We start from the raw sequence: 21174 nt of genomic DNA, 5'->3' as shown, positions 1-21174 counted from the left end.
GTCATCTTCCTGAAGTTTCCCTTGTGGTTACTCCTTTTCCCTTCGTCGTGCTCTAGATGAAGATCTAGATCCTTTGATCGGATGGTGGCGGCTCTTTGGTGTCATGTCCTTCTTGATGGTACCATCTTGGAGCTCTCGGTTTGTCATGTTTCAACTTCACCTATTCGCGGGTTCTCCAGGAAGAGCCCGCGGCTCCTTAGTGTCTAATTCATGTCGTTCGGGGTGGTGTTGTTGTAAGCCCGTGGCACCTATGTATCCAGTCTTGGGAGTGTGTGATCGTGTGTTGTGTTGTGGTTTGTGTCGATCGATGTGTTTGTTGTTGTTTTATATATAAAGCAAGGCAAAAGCCTTTTTGGGTGGGGTGTGTCTAGGTCTCAGTCGACTGAGACTTAACCAAGTCTCAATCAAGTGATATAGTATATAAAAAGAAATGAAAAAAAACTGAAAATAATTTTTTTGTATGAATTTCCATGCAAGATCAAAAGAATATAGCATCGACTGAGACATAACGAAATCTCGGTCGACTGAGACTTAGCAATTGGGTTTAGGTAAATTGTACTCATGACCTTGCACAAGGAGTGCCCGTCGTGATGTGTTTCCTCCTCCTTTTCGATTCCTGCTTTTGCGGCTTTGTCCACTGTTGTTAAGTGTAAATAAACCTTCGTCTGTACTCCTAGTGAAAACAACCATCATTGTCAAAAATGATAAAGAAAAATAAAACTCTTGAGATCGCACATACACACCTAGCCCTCGATGTCACGATCAAATTAGGCGTGGAACATAGTGCATGCGGTATCTTGGGTGTGTGTAAACATGATAGTGTACACGTATGTTTGCGCAGGTGCACGCCAGAAATAGCCGCTTTCAAACGAGCGGCATGTATAGAGCAGCGACCCACGACACACTCCCGACCACACACGCCCTGAACGAGCGGCATGTATAGAGCATGCAGCCAGCCAGCCTCTGGTCGCGCGCGCGCGTATATACTCACCCACGTCCGACTCCCATTCTCGTGATCGATCGATCGATCGGAGACCACCTCCCGGCCGGCTGGAGTGGATCGTACTCGTACGTCGACCATGGCCACGCGCCGCAGCAGCACGAGCGGCTCCCACGTCTTCTCCCTCCTCGTCCTCCTCTTCCTCGCCTCCGCCTCCCCCTCCGCCTCCCAACTCGGTGTCCGCCCCAAAGGCCCCGTCGTGGACCTCAAGGCGTCCTGCGCCAAGACGGATGGCCCGATCACCTGCAACTCCTTCCTCGGGCCCGAGCCGGACAGCAAGACGGCGGACGCGCGCGGGCTGGCGGAGATCTCCATGAGGGTCACCGCCAAGCTCGGCGGCTTGGTGGGGGCCTACGCGCGCCGCGAGCTGGATCTGGTCAACGACAACCCGACGTGGCAGTGCCTGGACGAGTGCGCCGAGGACATCGAGGACGCGCTGTCGCACCTGGACGACGCCCTGGGCGGCGTCAACGACGCCCAGTTCGACCAGGTCCGCCAGTACATCGACCTCTCCGAGCAGGACACCTGGTCCTGCGACGAGACCTGCCGGGACACGCCGCCCAGCCCGGTCAGGACCGAGCTGCTCCGCAAGAACCTCGAATTCGAGAGGATGATGAACGTTACCCGCCAGCTCATCAAGCTCGCCGACGGGGGCGCCTCGCCGGTGCTGCCGAAACCCGCTATTCTGCCATGAGCTAGATGCATAATTCACACTACCGATACACCATTCATGATGAGCATATATATATGTACGCACTCACTTCGAGTGTTACATATTAGCTATATATACATATAGCTAATATAATTGTACGTAGTACTTGTTTTATTCTGCAAAAATGTCTCTTATCAATAAATTAAACTGGTTGGCGAATAGCTTATCTCGGTCTTTCTTGACGTGTGTTTCGAGTACATAATATTGTTACAAGAGAATTCACTTACTCGCCCAACATCGTCTGTATTTAATATTTCCGCAGAAGGACATGTCACATGACCAACACTAAATTCAACAAGAATAAATTTGCACCAATGCTTGTTTGATTGTAGCATGGACAAAACAAAAAAAACTTTTGTTTAAAAATGAGATCGATCTAGTTTATAAGTGAAACCAGGACGAAAAGAAGATTGTTTGTTACTCCCACCGTAAAGAAATACAAGAGCCGTCAGCATAGAAAATTTCAGCGGGAGTACATCATAGAAAATGAACTTAGATACCATTGTAAATATTTAAAAGTGATCCGTCAGCATTATCATTACTCCTTATGCTTAGAAATATTACAATTTTAGTTAATTTCATAATCAATTTCAAGCTTGGACCGTAAATTTTTGGATATGCTGGGTGCAGCTAGAAAAATATGGTTCTAAGGAAATACTTGCTTTCGTAGGTTGTTTTCGTATTTGCTCGATATTCTTAAGTTTCCCCAAAAAACAAAAAACTTCTCCAATTATATCCAAAAACAACATATATTTTTTATCAGAGGAGTACTTTTGAACAATAATCCAATGTTTAAACTACTATATCATTGTTATGTACTTGGTGCTCTTAACTAGGTTTTTTTTTTCAACACAGTACAGACGCAGACACTCATGCATACGCGCATACACTCATCCTTATGAACGCACGCACGCCCCCTACCCATATGAGCATCTCCGAGAGGCTGAGTCGACACATCATTTTGAGATTGACGAACTCGCCACAAACACCTTCGTAGTCAACGGAGACGTCTCCTCCCACTGAACACACATCGCCGGGAGGCCTGAAATATATACAGAAAAATGCGACCACCAATGCCAAGTCTATGACTTGAATCCTGAGGGTTGGTTCCACCGCAAGTAACCTAACAATCTAAGTATAGTTTTCTCAAGTCTCATTCAAATTTGGAAAGTGCACTTTTTTAGAAAAAAAGAGAGACTAGAGCGGACGAGACTTGCCTGCTTCCCTCGTGTGTTCCCATCCGTGCTCCCGCATACATGGCTTGATTTGATTGGAACAAAATAAGACGCGGCCCCACCCCCTTAAAATCAGGGGGGAGATGATTAGATTAGAAAGACAAAAGAAAAAAAAGACCGCCATAGGATGAAGTGGGATCACGGATGGGAGCATGGAGAGGGAGCAGGCAAGCCGGATCCGACTAGAGCAGGTGCAAGTTGGGATCTTTCCTAAACTGAAGCTATGGTTTTCTAAATCAAATGAGATTCATAACCTTAATCCACTTAGACATAGATAGGCTCTTTAAAATTTGACCACTAGTATGTGTAAAATTACACTATGCATGTACTGAACATGCAGAAATAATATGATTGCATTCGTTTGCAAATACTTTTATGCTATATAGTACTCCCTTCGTTTCCAAATATTTGTCTTTTTAGAGATTTCAAATGGACTATCACATACGGATGTATATAGACATATTTTAGAGTGTAGATCCACTCATTTTGCTCTGCATGTAGTCACTTGTTGAAATCTCTAAAAAGACAAATATTTAGGAACAGAGGAAGTACTGGTATATACAATTCTTTACTAATATTAGGAGTGCTGATAATCCATAGTCCGCGCATTGCTCTCAAAACTCAGCCACCGCTCGCTCATAAAACACTCCTGACCACGCGCACCGAGCGGGCACATGCACATACGTACGTACATGCAGCTCTCGTCACCACTCCCAAGACAAATCGAGCCTCAGGCCGGAGCGAGTTCACCGATCGACCACGGCCATGGCGGCGCGTTGCAACACGCCTAGTGTCAACCTCTTATCCCTCCTCCTCCTCTCCGGCGCCGTCCTCGTCGGCGCCGCCGACAACTCCGTCAAGGACGCCTGCGCCAAGGCGCCAGACCAGCAGTTCTGCGCGGCCTTCCTGGCGGGCATCCCGGAGAGCAGGACGGTGGACGCGCGCGGGCTGGCGGAGCTGGGCATCCGCGCCGCTGCCAAGATCGGGGCCGCGGAGGGCACGGCCGCGCGCACCCAGCTGAACCTGGTCACCATCAAGAGCCCGCAGTGGCAGTGCATGGACTCGTGCGTCGCCGACGTGGAGGAGGCCGTCTCCCACCTCGACGTCGACAGGGGCAAGGGCGGCGTCACCGCCATCGACGACGCCAAGTTCAATGACGCGCGCGACTACGTGGAGACCGCCGAGAAGGACGGGCTGACGTGGAACTGCGACCAGTGCCGGGATGGCCTCACGGCGCCCGTCAAGACCGGGCTGCTACCGAAAGGCAACGAGTTCGAGAAGGTCATGGGGGCCGTCACCGCCCTCATCAAGCGGGCCGACGGGAGCGCCGCGCCGGCGCCGGCGCCCGGCCCGTCCTGAACTCGCCGCGAGAAATAATACTAATACCCATTCGCACGTGTTGCAGTAACGTAGTTTTTTTCGACGCAGAGTAACGTACTTCTTGATGTTCTTTTTTTCTGATCGACAAGCTTTTCTATGGTAGCTATATGTTCATCTTGATCTGTGCTTCTTTTACTTTACATCATTTATTAGCTTTGTGATCTCCTTTTGTCATTGTTGAGATATTGTTTAGTGCTTGTCCATTTGGGATATTTTATTAACGCATACAACTTTATTTTCCCGGGATCTCTGTTTTTTATTAGATAGAAAAAGGACGTGTTACATACCGAACGTGTTTGTGGTAGAATTTTCGGCAAGGAGCCCCCAGTCGTCTACAAGCCGGTTCTCAAAATGAATATTTTAATTGGCTTACACGAGTATTTACATATTTCAATTTAGGAGAAACTAGGACACATGCCCGTGCGTTGCAACGGAAGGATAAAATTACATGCCTCTAGCTTAATATAAGAATGGATCAAGACCCCAACATGTCCGTATTCTCTAGTTCAACATGGCACCCTTTAATTAGAGCGAAATCAATATATTCTTTTTATATTGGCGCGTGCCCATAAGTTGTTTCAACTATAATTGACCGGCATATTCTCTTTTATTGACGACTGGAAGCTACCACTGTCAATAATTTATGATGTCCCTTATTCTAAACAAGCCGACTTAGTTTGATGCGTTGGATGCGGAGCAGGCCCAGTGTGGGAGTGATCGAACTCACGACCTCAAAGACCCGACCACATGTTCCTAGCCACTCAAACAAATGCGTTCTACTATCCAATGGTTAGCGTTAATATTAAAGAATCTAATGCAACGTCAGATTCGAAACTTTTTTTTGAACTTCTCAAAAACTAATAACTATGAAATGCCAAATATACTGGGCAACCCGAACAATTTTCCAAATTACAATTTTTTTAAAATTCCATACATTTCAAAAAAAGAAGAACGAAAAATTTGAACGGAACATTTGTTGAAATTCACAAACATTTCTTAAAAGCACGAACGTTTTATTAAAATACGATTTTTTTGAAGTTGTGAACAATTTTTGGAGACGGGAACATGTTTTGAACATATGGAAGAAATTTAGAAAATGTGTCTTTTAATGCAAAAATTATTTTCCATTTTTAAACATATCACTAAAACAAGAATATTTTTCAAATTTGCAACATTTTTAAATCTTGCACAAATTTGGAAAAACACAAACATTTTTCAAAAAATGGGAATAATTTTTAAAATTCTGAAAAAAACAGAATGATCAAATTTCATAATTACAAACATTTTTTAAATAGGAACGACATTTTGGAATTCATAACATGAACTACCAAATAAACTTGGCAACATGAACAATTTTCCAAATTTTGAACAGATTTTTAAAAATTACATACATTTTTGGACAAAGCAAGAACAAAAAATTTGAACAGAACATTTCCTGAAATTCGCATACATTTCTTAAATACCTGAACATTCTTTTAAAAATGTGAATATTTTTACGTTGTGAACAATTTTTTAAAATGGGAACATATGCTAAACATGCAGAAGAATTTTAGAAAATGTGTTTCTTTAATGCAAACATTCTTCTAAATTTTTAAACCTATATTTAAAACAACAATATTTCTCGAATTTGGAACATTTTTTAGATGCATTTGTTTAAATCTTGAATTTTTGTGCAAAATACGAACATTTTATTAAAAACAGGAATGTTTTTAAAATTTGAACATATTTTGGCAAGACAAAAAATCGAAACATTTTTTAAAATAGGAACACATTTTTGTAATTCGTAACTTTTTACGAAATTGAGAATAAAATTTAAAACTGCAAACTCTTTTGAAAATTGTGGAATTTCAGATTTTTTTAAATATATTTGCAATGGCAAAATAAAAAGAAACAGGAAATGAAAAGAGAAAGAAACAACAAAAGGAAATTTGAAACAGAACACAAACAAAAATGGGTCGCCGTGTCTTGGTCGCCCTGTACATAGCTGAAACTATGAGCATGATTTGTTGGATTACAAAAGTTGGCATGCCAATATTTGGCAAATACCAAATGTCGGCTAGTGACTGATTGGCTACCAACTTTTCTTACCAACCACACAAAAAGTTGCCAACATTTGGCAACTTTTGTTTTTGCCAAATGTTGGCTTGCCAAATATTGGCAATGCCAAATGTTGGCATCAAACTAATTATACTTTATATGCCGTATTGAGCAAAAATATGATTCTTTATTGCTGCGTGGGCAGGAAAAAAGTGGCTGACTTTACTGGGCCATAGGGCGCGCAGCTCACGTACGAAATTCTCCACAAATCGTTTTTCCTTTGCTAACAGACGGAGTATGAGAGTTTAGTACCACCTCAGATAAAAACAAAAAGTCTTTTAGCGGTGAACGGATGAAAAAAATCAAAGAAACGCACCTTGCTATACCTTATATATATAAGCGAAAGGCGTAGCGGCACGCCGCACCTTTGTCAGAGCCCCCGCCGTGTGTAAGCCCACTTCCGAGTGTATTGCATAGTACCAGCCGACTGGTTTTTGAAACCTTCTTAAAGGTTCTGAACCGGTTTCTTGGTTTTCCTGATTTTCTTTCATTTTAACTTTTTCTTTTATCACTTTTTTCTTTGTGTTTCTGTTTTTTATTCCCTCTTTCTTTTCTATTTTCAAATTTATTTTTGGAAATTTCAAAAAACTCTTGCAGTTTTTTAAAGTTGTTCAAAATTTCATAAAATGTTCATGTTTTCAGAATATATTCCTAAATTTTAAAAGTTCGGGAATTTTAGAAGATGTTTCTTTAAAAAAATATTTCACATTTTTTGAAAATGTTCCCATCTTCAAATAAAATCTCATAAATTTTTAAAAATGATCGCGTTTGCTCAAAATGTGCAAGAATTTAAAAATTGTTCATATTTTGCAATAATTTTATTAAATATTCGTGTATAATTTTCGTTACAAATTTAAAGGATTTTCTTGTTGTTAAAATGCTTTACAATTTAAATAACATTCACAGTTCTCAAAGTATGTTTATTTGATTCAAAAATTGTTCACATTTTTGAAAAATGTTCCCATTTTCAATTTCTTCGCACACATTCAAAAAAATGACCACGTTTTAAAAATGTTCTGGAATTTCCAAAAATATACTGTACTTTCTGTAACTGTTTAGAATTTAAAACAGTGTCCGTGTTTTTATTTTTGGTCATAAAATTCGACAAATGTTCTTGGTTTAAAAAATATTTGAGAATTTTAAGAAATAGTCATGGTTCTTCAAAAAAAAATCCCGTTTCAAAGAATTTTTTAAAACTGAAAGTTTGAATTTTTCAAAAAATTCTGTCTCTGTGGAGCTCGGCTTCGAAACGCATTAGCCAAATCGAACGGGTTTTATATCTACGCTCCTTCCCCTTGCAGCTTTGCCTCGTCGCCATCGACATGTTCCAAACATAACTTGTCGCCGTTCCCTTTTCTTGCGCCAGTGCTATTTTGAGGAGTACGTACCACAGTTTGAGACGACATCGGGTAGGTACGGCCGGCTGACACGGCGGCATCGGTAAGTACGACCGGTGGATGCAGACAGGACAGACGAGGCCACGCCATGACCGTCGGGTTGCTTGCTCAGTTGCTCTGCATGCAGCTACTCGCTGACCTGACGCAGGGGAAAGAGGAGAGAAACTGCATCTCTCTCCAAGTTGACCGGCGCAATGTACACTGATCCATCGATGTCGTGCATGTGTACAGTCTGTATCAGCAATGAAACTACGCAATCGATGACGCCATGTATTCTGCACATTATATTTGGTGAGTACGTCGTCTCCCCATCTAACTAAGAGCATTTTATTAGCATTCAAAAATAAATTAAGAGCAGTTTTAGCTCTTCTCTCAATCTTAACCCCTCAACCTCTTCCCTCTAAAAAAAACTCCTCAACCTGAAAAACACCTCAATCGCCTCTCCAAATTTAACTACACTAATTTTAAGAAGTTCAAACAATTTAGTACCTCCTCTTCAAATTTTGATAAGTTAACCTTTTTAGCACCCAAATTTGTCCTCTTCCAAAATTTAACTCCCAAACACAAATTTGCACACACTAGTCTTGTCAAAAACTATTTGAAACACAATTAACATAAGTTAGTGCATAGTTATACATAAGATTGCCACATTGAGCATGAATGTGCTCAAACAAACCTACATAACCACTTGATTAACCTGGATTGGCACTTACACAACTGAAAGGTACTCTAATCCTCGTCGGGAATTAAGGTACTCTAATCCACAGGTCAGAAATATATAGTGCGCTGATGACTGCTATATCTAAACAGCAATAACTAGAAGGTACTAAAAAGTTTTAAGTGCACTCCCGTGAATAGATGTTAGATATTTAGATATAGGATCAGTGCAGTATATATTTGTGTATATCCAAAAGGACCCTTATTTGATGTCTTTTTCCAGAGAAAAACTATGAGATGTCTTGGTTTCGGCACTATGCTTTGTATCTTGTATCTAGATTAATATAGGTTGCTCTCACTTTCATTATTAAATAGGATCCTAAATTAGATTATTACCTATGAAAGTGTGCTATGATAAAAGCATTGGAAGAATCTTCCATCATGTTGGTCTGGGAAGTATCATATATTAGTGTATGATACTACCTCCACAATGCATAACATCATAGATTGTTTTCATATCGGCATCATTTATTGTCATGCATGGCATGTACTAATACATCATGTAATATGATACGGTACCATATCATGATACTCAATCCTTCATCTTCTCATTTAATTGTGTGACACCTCAACAAAAATGCCTAGTTAACATGCATGATACTACAAGCTATAATACTCTCATTGTGACTAGTCTCAGGATACGTATGTTGATTAAACTCTTTTCAAGATTAGCACTAATATTTATTGTGCAACTGGCCCAACTGCAAGCTGTAGATGCCAAAGTTTAGGGACAAACTCAACGATTGATCTGCCAGGAAACAATACATTGTGCGTAGGTACGTACATCTGGCTTGGAAGTTTGCACAACAGACAATTAGATTAGATGATAGCTGAGACGTATGCGAGAGTGAGAGGCCGGCTTAAAGCACAATCATATGGGGAGTTAGTACCTCTAAACGGTTTTCTCCTCCCCACAAGAGAGTCCTAGCTACTCCCCACAAGAGAGTCCTAGCTACTCCCCACAAGAGAGTCCTACGCATCTTGGGATTTCCCACCTTCCATATGTGTCGTCGTCGATCTGCCTCCTCTCCCGTGCTTAGGGCCATGAAGGCGTGATAAATCCCGGGCCTTGTCAGTGGAAGGGCTCCAACTTCGGTTTTAGATGTTTTTAAATCTGTTTAGGGTTTGTGTCCCGCTTAGGAAGTTGAGACAACGGCGACATCTTGATGAAATATATTTCACCCTGCCTAGCCCCTAACACGACGGTGCCTCGCACGTCACTGGGCGTGTAGAGGTGTGTCTCCGCCGGATTTTGCGGGATTCTGTCGGTGTTTGTCTTCGGTGGATCCAGATGGACCCGTCTTTGTTCGTCCCTGTTCTTGTGTTTATGGATTGGATATTTCTTATCTATGTTTCTCTTCGGCGGTGATGATCGTTGTTCTGGATTGGAGGGCTGCCGGCTTGCTTCGGGAGCTGGCTTCTCTCCCTTGTTCGGTAGATAGGTTGGACAGTGGTGAGTGATCCGCATGTGGACACTTTTGGCTGTGTAAGCCGTGGCTTGTAGCAAAACTTCGCCCATCTTGGGCCCTTCTATCTATGCTTCTGATGCGTCAATATTTTGACGCGTCCTTGAATTGTTTTTCTGGCACTGGCCCTTAGGAGTCTTAGCATGGCGACTTTCTGATTGTCCATTACAACAAGGTTTGTTCGGCTCCTGTGAGAAAGGGGCGATGATGGGGACGTGCCTTCAGCTAGCTCCGGCGTGTGTAGTCGTCCTTAGGTGATCTACGGATATGAATTTCATTTTTAATACTTCTCATGCTCTTTGTACTTTCATGATGTTTGAAGAATAGATCGATAGTTTTCTGTAAAGAAAGGAGTTAAAGCAAACTATTAATTGAGGAAGAAAACAAGCATGCACCTTGACCAAACTTTTATTTAGGGAATGCCATCATGGCTAAGCTTTATTCAAACTTAAATAGGGTTACATTGTTCGTGAGCATTCTGATAACAAAATCAGGCGGCTCGTCTAGCTAAGTAAAAGAGTTCTTATTACAATAATTATGATTTGCTAGCACATGAGCCGCTTCATTAGCAGTTCTAGAACAATGCTTAAGCATGACCTTTCCAATCATCGAAGCTAAATCCACACACTTTGCAAATAGTGCTGAAGCTTCGTCCCACCATTGTGTTTGCCGGGTGCAAAAGTCAATTGCTTGTGAAGAATCTGATTCTACCTCAAGGCGATTAATACCAAGGGAATTTGCAAACTCCAATCTCTCATTGCTAGTGCTTCGGTTGTGATCACACACCCGCATAATCTATAAATTTGCATTAGGCAGCAAGGAAATTATCTTTTTCGTCCCGTATAATAGCTGCAGTAGCACCCATACCATCATCAACAGAGGGTGCTGCTGCATCCACATTTAGTTTGACATACCTTGGCTCAGGCTTAGTCCACCTCATCTCCGGCCAAACTTTATTTAAACAAAACAGTTACATCTGCTGTAGTTTGGTAATTATGCATGTTATTTCTCTCTCGAGCAGATAGAAAAAAAAAGAATAAAGTTACACAAACACGTACACGGCGAAGTATTGTTCGGATGAAAAAAAAGTCAATTGACCGTGCTATTAGTGGAGTATATAGCACCTGTTACCACACGCTGAAGAAATGATCAGATCAGATCAGACAGATTACAAGTCTACGGTGTGAGCTTCTTCTTTTTTTGCATGGTAATACGTGTCTCATTTATATAGAATAAAGATCATGTTACAAGGCACGTAAGCACCGGCCATAAATGACTGAAAAAATAGGAAAATCCTATGTAAAATACCAGCGCCTGCCCTTTTCCTTCGACACCACCGAAGCAGCCATCAAAGTGTAAAAAGACAGATCACCTCTTCACCCAAGCTCGACGCGGCTCCATCGCTGATCAACAGCTTTACGGGCGTCCAAAGTAGTTTGCCAGAAGCAAAACCATAGCCATTGAAAGAATCAGACCGGGGCAACATGTCCCCGGACACGCCATCGAACTTCAGAACTAACACCCCCGCATGACGACTACGTCGGAGGAGGAAATCAGAACTGCCAGCCTTCGACCACAGACCCAGCACAAGAAACTCCATCTTCCAGCTGTCACTTGCACAGACAACCGCCTGCGCGTACTCCTGAACGACAAAACCTCCCTGCTCCACCATGACGTTGGAGACAACGCCACAGCAACGGGGACAGAGCAGAAGGAGAGACACACCTGATGGAGTCGCCGCCGCCGCCTCGCCAACACCATCCATGAACCCTAACGCTACCTATCTGTGGGATTGGCAGATACACGATGCCATCAACTCCGAGACGCCGCCATGAAGGGCACCGCCGGTGTGAGAGTGAAGTTGAGGCAGATTTATTCGTCCGGGCGCCGCTTCCACCACCTCAACAACGCACCACGACCTACAAATCCAAAACCTAACTACAGAGCGAAGGAACGGGGTCCCCCCTCCCTCCTGCCGCCGGAGCAGCCGAAGGGAGAGGGGACCAGCGCCCCGGCCGGTGAAGATCGGAGGAAAGAGATCGCCTCCCTAGTCGCGCCTTGGTGGCGGTGGCGGCTAGGGTAGGAAAAAGTCTCGAGCGATATGGACTTTTGCAGCGCTCTACGGTGTGAGCTTCGCGGCAGCTGTCTGTCACCTTCAACGACGTACACTCCTGTATAAAGTATGGACGTACGGCTCATTCGGGTCAAGGGAACGCCGCCTTGACTTGAGGCTAATTTTCCTTGTGCTTATAACCAATCAAACGCGGATGAATTTGCGAAACAACATTGGATGATTACAGGACTGTGGTACCCTTCCTAGCCTGCTAGCCAGTAGCCACGACCTATATATAAGCACCCCATGGCGCTCATTCCCGGCACAGAACAACAGCTAGCTACATCGATAGAACACAAAGAGCTCATCACATCTTTCTAGTTCACCGGCCGTTGTCGAGATGAAGCCCGCCGCGCAGCCGGTCACCGGCGTCCCCATCGGCGGTGCCCCCGCACCAGCCGCCTGGTCGTCCGGCCTCTTCGACTGCTTCGACGACTGCGGCCTATGTACGCGCATATAATATACCCTACCTCTCATGCCAATTTTCTTCCTCCAACTCATCTCCATGTCTCAATCGCCATGAATGCATGTCTAACACATATGATTTGTGCAGGTTGCCTGACGTGCTGGTGCCCTTGCATCACGTTCGGGAAGGTGGCGGAGATCGTGGACAGGGGCTCGACGTCGTGCGGCACCAGCGGCGCGCTGTACGCGTTGCTGGGGTCGCTCACGGGGTGCCACTGGATCTACTCCTGCACGTACAGGTCCAAGATGCGCGCCCAGTACGCGCTCCCGGACGATCCCTGCTGCGACTGCTGCGTCCACTTTTGCTGCGAGCCCTGCGGCCTCATCCAGCAGTACAAGGAGCTCAAGGCCCGTGGATACGACCCCGACATCGGCTGGCACCTCAACCTTGAGCGCGGCAACGGCGGCACCGGTGCTGGCGGCGTCAACCCGCCCGGCATGCAGGAGATGGGCCGCTAGCTCGTCAAACTCTGCCGTACGTGTGAATGGATGATCGATCGATCGAGTGTTGCTGGTGCTTGGTAAATTATTGCAAACTATAGTACGTACTTGTAGCTTTGTTAAGTTCCGAATGCATGTGGTGCGGTGAAGGAGTATGTTGTTGTATTGTACATGGTGATGTGATGAGTTGTGGGAGGAGGAGCAAGCGGGCAGGAGTAATGCCATGATGCATTTTGTTCATTGTACTCTATATTTGTATTTATTCATCATTTTGTACATTTGTACAAATAAAATCGAGCAAACGACGGGATCACCGTACTTTTACCGGGCCAAAAAAGATTTTTACCAGCTTTGTTAGCCAAAAATATCAAAATGCGTATAGTGCCTTTGTTAATTACTAGGAAATGTGTACGTGTAATACCCGTTCATATCAGGCATAAAGTTCATTGCACATAGATGTCAGGCAGAAAATTGATTGCGGAGTAGGATACCAATTACGCGTTAATTACATGGATCGCCCATATTTGCTAAGTTATTAATTGCATAGTCATGTTGAGCACATGCCATTGAAGCAATATATGTGGTTTGATTGACACTGTTTGATGACTGAGAGTTGTTGGATCTACTACTTTGGATCCTTTTATATAGAAATAGATAATAGATATTACTATTTTCAACACTTTTACCTTTCAAAGTCAAATCATGGATACCTAATCTTATTAATGATCTTATTGTTGAACATATTAAACTTGTTGTTTATGGTATATAAGAGCATCTATAGACGGTCTCCTCAAACCCCTTCTGTATGCCATGTAGGTGGCCCAATTAATGACCGGTGAGAGTTATGATGGTTGTCTCTCCTCTCCCTCCTCCCCCCTGTCCCCCTCCCCCTGTCCCCCTCCTCCCCTCCCCTTGCCGCTGGCCATGCTTCCCCCGACCCTCCCTCTTCCCCGTCGCCCCCCTGCTGTCTGCGGGGCGGGCCAGCGCTCCCTGCTCCGGGCGTGCGTTAGTTCTGGCGCTGCCCCCCTCGGCGTCGGCGCCCTTCCTTGGCTCGCGTTTTTGGGCGCTGGGCGACTCGGAGGAGTCGGCCTCTGATTCGAAGACCGGCGGTGGTTGTGTCGCTGGTGCCTTCCGGTCCTGCGGTGGGCCGCGTCCGGAAATTTGCTCCAGGCGGCCGGGGCAGGCCGGTGTCGGTGCCTTTTGGGTCGTCGGGGTGGTCACGAGTTGGTAGGCGCCGACGCGTGGTGGGTATGGGGCTGGCCCCCTCTCCGGATCGTGGTCTCCTTGGTCTTCCCCCTTCCGCTGTGGTGCCTGATTTGGGCGAGGTGGCTTCTCCGGGCGGTGGTCCTATTCGCCCTCCTCTTCTCCGGTCAGGGCCGGCGCCGGTGGCGGCGGGTGCGCCGTCGTGTGCGGAGGCGGGTGGTGGCCTAACCCTAGATCCAGGTTGCTCTGCGGGCGCTAAGGGCCTTGGTGGGCCTGTGGGCTTGGTGGCTCCTGGTTTGGCTCGGTCTGGGCCGTCCGGCCCACCAGCTTTGTCGTCCCTTGTCTCTTCCCCCCTTCCGTCTATGGGCCCGGGGCAGTTGGTAGTGGCCACTGCTCCTCGTCCTTCCCCCCTTGGCCCGCTCTCCAGTTCCGGCCCTTTTGGCCCAGTCTGACCTGGCCTGCCGTGGCTATATATGGGTGCGCCATGGTGCATTTCCCCCCTTCCTAGGGTATTCGGCCTCCGCCGCTGATATCCGCAGGGCGCATTGACCCATTCACCATTTCTCCAGATCCACCTCTTCCCCACCTCCTCTCCTCCTCTCCTTCGCCGAAGTGATCGCCATGGACAAGTCTAGGGCGTCGTCCTCCGAGGCCCTGTCGGGGAGCAAGCGGGCCCGTGAAGTTTCACCGCGCAATGATGCGGATCTGGCCTATGAGGCGGAGCTGCGGTCGAAGCTCGAATCTGAGCGGGCGGCGCGCGAGCCTCACGGCGAGTGGGAGGAGTGGGAGGCGGGGTCGGGCCACTCCATGGCCAGATCTGGGACGCTGCTCCCTGGATTTGGTGCTGGGTCGGGGTCGGGGCCGGATCCGTGGGAGGTTGCTGCTGCTTCGGCTGGTGGTGGCTCTTCTTCATCGGCGCCGCGCCCCGCTCCGGCCAGGGGGACGGTCCCTCCGCCTTGGCCTCCTCCCCACTCGTTTATGGCTGGCTCGGCTTCTCGCTCGGGGCCGCATTTCGGGCCTGGCTCTTCTCCTTCGATGGCTGGGCAGCGGCGTCCTCCCCCGTCTGCTCCGGGCGCATCTTCTGTGGTCCATGGTGATGGTATCCTTCCGCCGCCGCCTCCCGCTCCCCGCTAGCACTTGATACGTCTCCAACGTATCTATAATTTTTGATTGTTCCATGCTATTATATTACCCCTTTTGGATGTTTATGGGCTTTATTTTACACATTTATATCATTTTTGGGACTAACCTACTAACGGGAGGCCCAGCCCATATTGCTGTTTTTTTGCCTATTTTAGTATTTCGAAGAAAAGGAATATCCAACGGAGTCCAAATAGAATGAAACCTTCGGGGGCGTGATTTTTGGAACGAACGTGATCCGGAGAGCTTGGAGTGCAAGTCAAGAAGCTCCCGAGGGCCCCACGAGATAGGGGGCGCCCCCCCGTAGGACGCGCCCCCTGTCTCGTGGGCCCCTCGGGCGTCTACCGACGTACTTCTTCCTCCTATATATACCTACGTACCCCGAAAACATCCAGGAGCACCACGAAACACAATTTCCACCGCCGTAACCTTCTATATCCGCGAGATCCCATCTTGGAGCCTTCACCGGCACTCTGCCGGAGGGGGAACACTAGTAGAAAAAGGGTCTAATGTAAAACTCATTAATCCCGGTTTGCAATTGAACCGACACTAATGTGACCATTAGTGCCGGTTCCAACGGCCAGGCGGACGGCGCTCATTAGTACTGGTTCGTGGCGAACCTTTAGTACCGGTTCGTGCCACGAACCGGTACTAAAGAGGTGGTGGCCTTTAGTACGGGTTGGTGGTTCCAACCGGTACTAAAGGTGGGGTCTTTAGTACCGGTTGGAGCCACCAACCGGTACTAAAGGTGGTGGTCTTTACTACGGGTTGGTGGCTCCAACCGGTACTAAAGACCCCCCCCCTTTAATACCGGTTGGAGCCACCAACCGGTACTAAAGGTGGTGCGCTGCCACCCGCAGTGCACAATGTTTAGTCCCACCTCGCTAGTTGAGAGGAGCTCACACCGGTTTATAAGCCCCGCCACGGCTACCGTGTCGAGCTCCTCTCTAAGCAGGCCTTTGTGGGCCTATTGCAAGTCTTCTGCCCAGTGGGGCCTACTGGGCCGTACGGGCCTGCATCCTGGCCTAACTAGAGATTGGGTTTCTAGTCATATGCAGGCCGTACCAGCCCACTAGGCGGGCTGTTTTTGCTTTATTTCAAAAATAAAAATAAAAAAAATCCTTACCAACCGGGACTAAAGGTCCCCCAGACCACGACGCGCCTCGTGCCATGTGGTGGGGCTTTGGTCCCGGTTCGTGTCGAACCGGTACTAAAGGGGGGGGGGGACCTTTAGTCCCCACTCTTTAGTGCCGGTTCCAGAACCGGTACTAAAGGTCCTTACGAACCGGTACTAAAAGCCGTTTTTCTACTAGTGGAATCGACCACGGAGGGCTTCTACACCAACATCCTTGCCCCTCCTATGAGTTGTGAGTAGTTTACCATAGACCTATAGGTCCATAGTTATTAGCTAGATGGCTTCTTCTCTCTTTTTGGATCTCAATACAATGTTCTCCCCCTCTCTTGTGGAGATCTATTCGATGTAATCTCTTTTTGCGGTATGTTTGTCAAGATACGATGAATTGTGGGTTTATGATCAGATTTATCTATGGATATTAACTGAATCTTCTCTGAATTCTTTTATGTATGATTGAGTTATCTTTGCAAGTCTCTTCGAATTATCAGTTTGGTTTGGCCTACTAGATTGATCTTTCTTGCCATGGGAGAAGTGTTTAGCTTTGGGTTCAATCTTGCGGTGTTCTTACCCAGTGACAGAAAGGGTTGCAAGACATGTATTGTACTGTTGCCATCGAGGATAACAAGATGGGGTTTATATCATATTGCATGAGTTTATCCCTCTACATCATGTCATCTTGCTTAATGTGTTACTCTGTTCTTATGAACTTAATACTCTAGATGCAGGCAGGAGTCAGTCGATGTGTGGAGTAATAGTATTAGATGTAGGCAGGAGTCGGTCTACTTGTTATGGACGTGATGCCTATATACATGATCATGCCTAGATAACATCATAATTATTCACTTTTCTATCAATTGCTCGACAGTAATTTGTTCACCCACCGTAATACTTATGCTATCTTGAGAGAAGCGTCTAGTGAAACCTATGGCCCCCGGGTCTATCTCTTATCATATTTGCTTTCAATCTACTTTATTTGCCTCTTTACTTTTTTGCATCTATATTATAAAATACCAAAAATATATTTATCTTACCTTACTATCTTTATTAGATCTCACTTTCGCAAGTGGCCTTGAAGGGATTGACAACCCCTTTATTGCGTTGGTTGTGTGTTCTCAGTTTATTTGTGTAGGTGCGTGGGACTTTTGAGGAGCCTCCTACTGGATTGATACCTTGGTTCTCAAAACTGAGGGAAATACTTACGCTACACTTGCTGCATCACCCTCTCCTCTTCGGGAAAAACCAACGCTAGCTAAAGACGTAGCAAGAAGGATTTCTGGCGCCGTTGCCGGGGAGGTCTTCGCTCAAGTCAAGACATACCAAGTACCCATCATAAACCCATCTCCCTCGCATTTACATTATTTGCCATTTGCCTCTCGTTTTCCTCTCCCCCACTTCACCCTTGCCGTTTTATTCGCCCTCTCTTTCCCAATCTCCCCTCTCTTTCGCTTGCGTTTTTGTTTGCTTGTGTCTCCATGTGCCTTCTATGTGCTTGCATCTTTGCTTGCTAAAAATCTATTGATATGGATCGACTTAAAGTGTTCTACTTGGATCATCTTTGATCCTTATGCTGTCGTGCTGAAACCCCAACTAGCCTAGTTGATGGGAAATCTTTAGATGAGCATGCTCATTTTGTGCGTCACCGTTTGTCTGAAAAAGGGAGACTCTTACGGGATCAAATAAACAGATTGATGTGTTATGCTTGGAATCTTTGTGAAATTTGTGATTTGACTTGTTGCTCTAAGAACCCTAAAAAACACCTTCCCTACCTATGTGAGTTTAATGAAAATGAAATCTTATCTTCTTATGCAAAGGGTGTTTATAGTTACTATGATATCGAACAAATTGAAGAATTTGTTGCTTTTAAGGGTGCTTATGAAGTTGCTTCTTTGTTTGAAAAGTATGATATTACTATCTACAAATCTAATTTTTTTGACATACTTAAATATTGCTATGAAAATTATGCTCATAATGTCTATGTCAAAGAATTTATTGAGAGAATGAATGGTGCCTCAGAAGAAAATAATGATATGCATGAATCTATAGATAATCATTCTGATGATTTGATTGAAATATCCCTTGATGAACATGATGCTTGCTATTCTTGTGGCCATGATGCCAATATTTATGAAGATGAATTTGCTATAGTTCCTTATGTTAAACATGAGATCGTTGCTATTCCACCCATACTTGGTAGTTCCTTCAATGAAAAGCATGATTGCAATGATTTTACTATAAATTATCTTGATGTCAATTGTGCTAATAATATGCAAAACCCTAAGCTTGGGGATGCTAGTTTTGCTATGTTTACTACTTGTTGCAATGATCATGATTGGGGTGATTCTTCTTATATTCTTGAAAAATTATTTAAGCCCCATGATGAATATGAGATTGATAATAGTGTTTACAATATTATTGAAAGTGGGTTTGGAAGAGTGTTAACTTTAGATCCCATATATTTGGATTTTGTTCAATCTTATGAAATTTTTGATAAAAGTGGGTTTGGAGAGGTCATGACTTTAGTTAATATCAATCCCACTATTTTGGAAGAGTGTCAACTTTGCATGCATGTGGATCCTGTTGAGAATATGTTATGTGATAGCTATTTTGTTGAATTTTCTTATGACCCCACATGTAATTATTATGAGAGAGGAAAATATGGTTGTAGAAATTTTCATGTTACTAAATTACCTCTCTTCATGTTGAGATTGCTATCATCTCTTTGTTCTTTCTTGCATATGCTAGTTTTTGCTTGCCTTGATAATTTGTTTGCTTACAAGATGCTTATGCATAGGAATTATGTTAGACTTAAGTGTGTTTGTCACATGTTTTATGATGCTCTCTTTATGCTTCAATTCTTGTCTTTCATGTGAGCATCATTGAAATCTCAATCCCTAGCTAGGGGCGTTAAACGATAGCGCTAGTTGGGAGGCAACCCAATTTTCTTTATGTTCTTTGTTTTTGTTCCTGTTTAGTAATAAATTTTGTTTCTACTTTCTGTTTATATGTGTTTTTATGTTTTATTTAGTGTTTGTGCCAAGTAGAACCTATAGGATAAACTATGATGATAGTTGATTTGATTCTGCTGAAAAACAGAAACTTTGTGCTAACGAGAAAAAATTCAATAAATCACAGGAACGATATTTTGCATTGATTCTTTTTGCTTATGATCAATAAACAAATTTTCCAGTACTTCCTATTTTGGTAGGTGTTTTAGAGTTCCAGAAGTTTGCGTTAGTTACAGATTGCTACAGACTGTTCTGTTTTTGACAGATTCTGTTTTTCGTGTGTTGTTTGCTTATTTCAATGCATCTATGGCTAGTAAATTAGTTTATAAACCATAAGGAAGTTGGAATACAGTAGGTTTAACACCAAAATAAATAAAGAATGAGTTCCTTGCAGTATCTTATGTGGTGGTTTTGTTTTCTTTCACTAACGGAGCTTATAAGATTTCCTGTTGAGTTTTCTGTTGTGAAGTTTTCAAGTTTTGGGTAAAGCTTTTATGGACTACGGAATAAAGGGTGGCAAGAGCCTAAGCTTGGGGATGCCCAAGGCACCCCAAGATATTCAAGAATGCCAAAATCCTAAGCTTGGGGATGCCCCGGGAAGGCATCACCTCTTTCGTCTTCGTTCATTGGTAACTTTACTTGGATCTATATTTTTATTCGCCACATGATATGTGTTTTGCTTGGAGCATCGTGTATTATATTAGTCTTTGCTTTTTAGTTTACCACAATCATCCTTGTTGTAAACACCTTTTGAGAGAAGCCTATTTGATTAGAATTTGCTAGAATACTCTATGTGCTTCACTTATATCTTTTGAGATTGATAGTTTTTGCTCTAGTACTTCACTTATATCTTTTAGAGCACGGTGGTGTCTTAATTTTGAAGAAATTTCTAGTCTCTCATGCTTCACTTATATTATTTTGAGAGTCTTTTAGAACAGCATGGTATTTTCTACGGTTACAAAGTTGGTCCTAGAATGATGAGCATCCAAGTTGGGTATAATAAAAACTATCATAGAAAAAGGATTGGATGCTATGATCAACTTGATGCTTGATAATTGTTTTGAGATATAAATGTAGTAATGTTAGGGTCATGCTAGTGGATAATTATGAAATTGAGAAATACTTTTGTTGAAGTTGGCAAGTCCCGTAGCATGCACGTATGGTAAAAGTTGTGTGACAAATTTGTTGCATGAGGTGCTCTTTTGAGTGTCTTCCTTATGAGTGGCAGTCGGGGACGAGCGATGGAATTATTTCCTAGCAATCTATCCCTCTTGGGGCATGCGTAGTAGTACTTTGCTTCGAGGGCTAAGTAGATTTTTGCAATAAGTATATGAGTTCTTTATGACTAATGTGAGTCCATGGACATACGCACACTCATCCTTCCACTTTGCTAGCTTTTCTTATTACTGCGCAACTCTCGCCGGTATTGAACCCATTATTTACCTTCCTCAAAACAGCCACCATACCTACCTATTATGGCATTTCCATAGCCATTCCGAGATACATTGCCATGCAACTTTCCACCGTTCCGTTTATTATGACACGTTCCATCATTGTCATATTGCTCTTTTGCATGATCATGTAGTTGACATCGTATTTGTGGCAAGGCCACCTTCATAATCTTCATACATGTTGCTCTTGATTCATTGCATATCCCGGTACACCGCC

The 21174-nt window shown here is 44.3% G+C and overlaps 3 protein-coding genes across 3 annotated transcripts; all 3 read left to right on the top strand.

Annotated features, from left to right (window-relative positions):
* Window positions 1–999: 999 nt before the first annotated feature.
* Window positions 1000–1873, top strand: LOC123117582 (uncharacterized). The gene has a single exon (XM_044538308.1). The coding sequence runs from the start codon at window positions 1080–1082 to the stop codon at window positions 1692–1694; it is 615 nt and encodes a 204-aa protein (XP_044394243.1). The 5' UTR covers window positions 1000–1079; the 3' UTR covers window positions 1695–1873.
* A 1714-nt stretch (window positions 1874–3587) lies between these two features.
* LOC123117581 (uncharacterized) lies at window positions 3588–4501 on the top strand. Its single transcript, XM_044538307.1, has one exon. The coding sequence runs from the start codon at window positions 3713–3715 to the stop codon at window positions 4304–4306; it is 594 nt and encodes a 197-aa protein (XP_044394242.1). The 5' UTR covers window positions 3588–3712; the 3' UTR covers window positions 4307–4501.
* A 7889-nt stretch (window positions 4502–12390) lies between these two features.
* Window positions 12391–13108, top strand: LOC123117579 (cell number regulator 10). Its single transcript, XM_044538306.1, has 2 exons — window positions 12391–12563; window positions 12671–13108. The coding sequence occupies exons 1-2, from the start codon at window positions 12458–12460 to the stop codon at window positions 13039–13041; spliced, it is 477 nt and encodes a 158-aa protein (XP_044394241.1). The 5' UTR covers window positions 12391–12457; the 3' UTR covers window positions 13042–13108.
* The last annotated feature ends 8066 nt before the right edge of the window (window positions 13109–21174 follow it).

This window comes from Triticum aestivum, chromosome 5B (genome assembly GCF_018294505.1).
Source record: "Triticum aestivum cultivar Chinese Spring chromosome 5B, IWGSC CS RefSeq v2.1, whole genome shotgun sequence".
In the NCBI taxonomy this organism is placed as follows: Eukaryota; Viridiplantae; Streptophyta; class Magnoliopsida; order Poales; family Poaceae; genus Triticum; species Triticum aestivum.
This window is presented reverse-complemented; position numbering and strand designations above follow the sequence as displayed.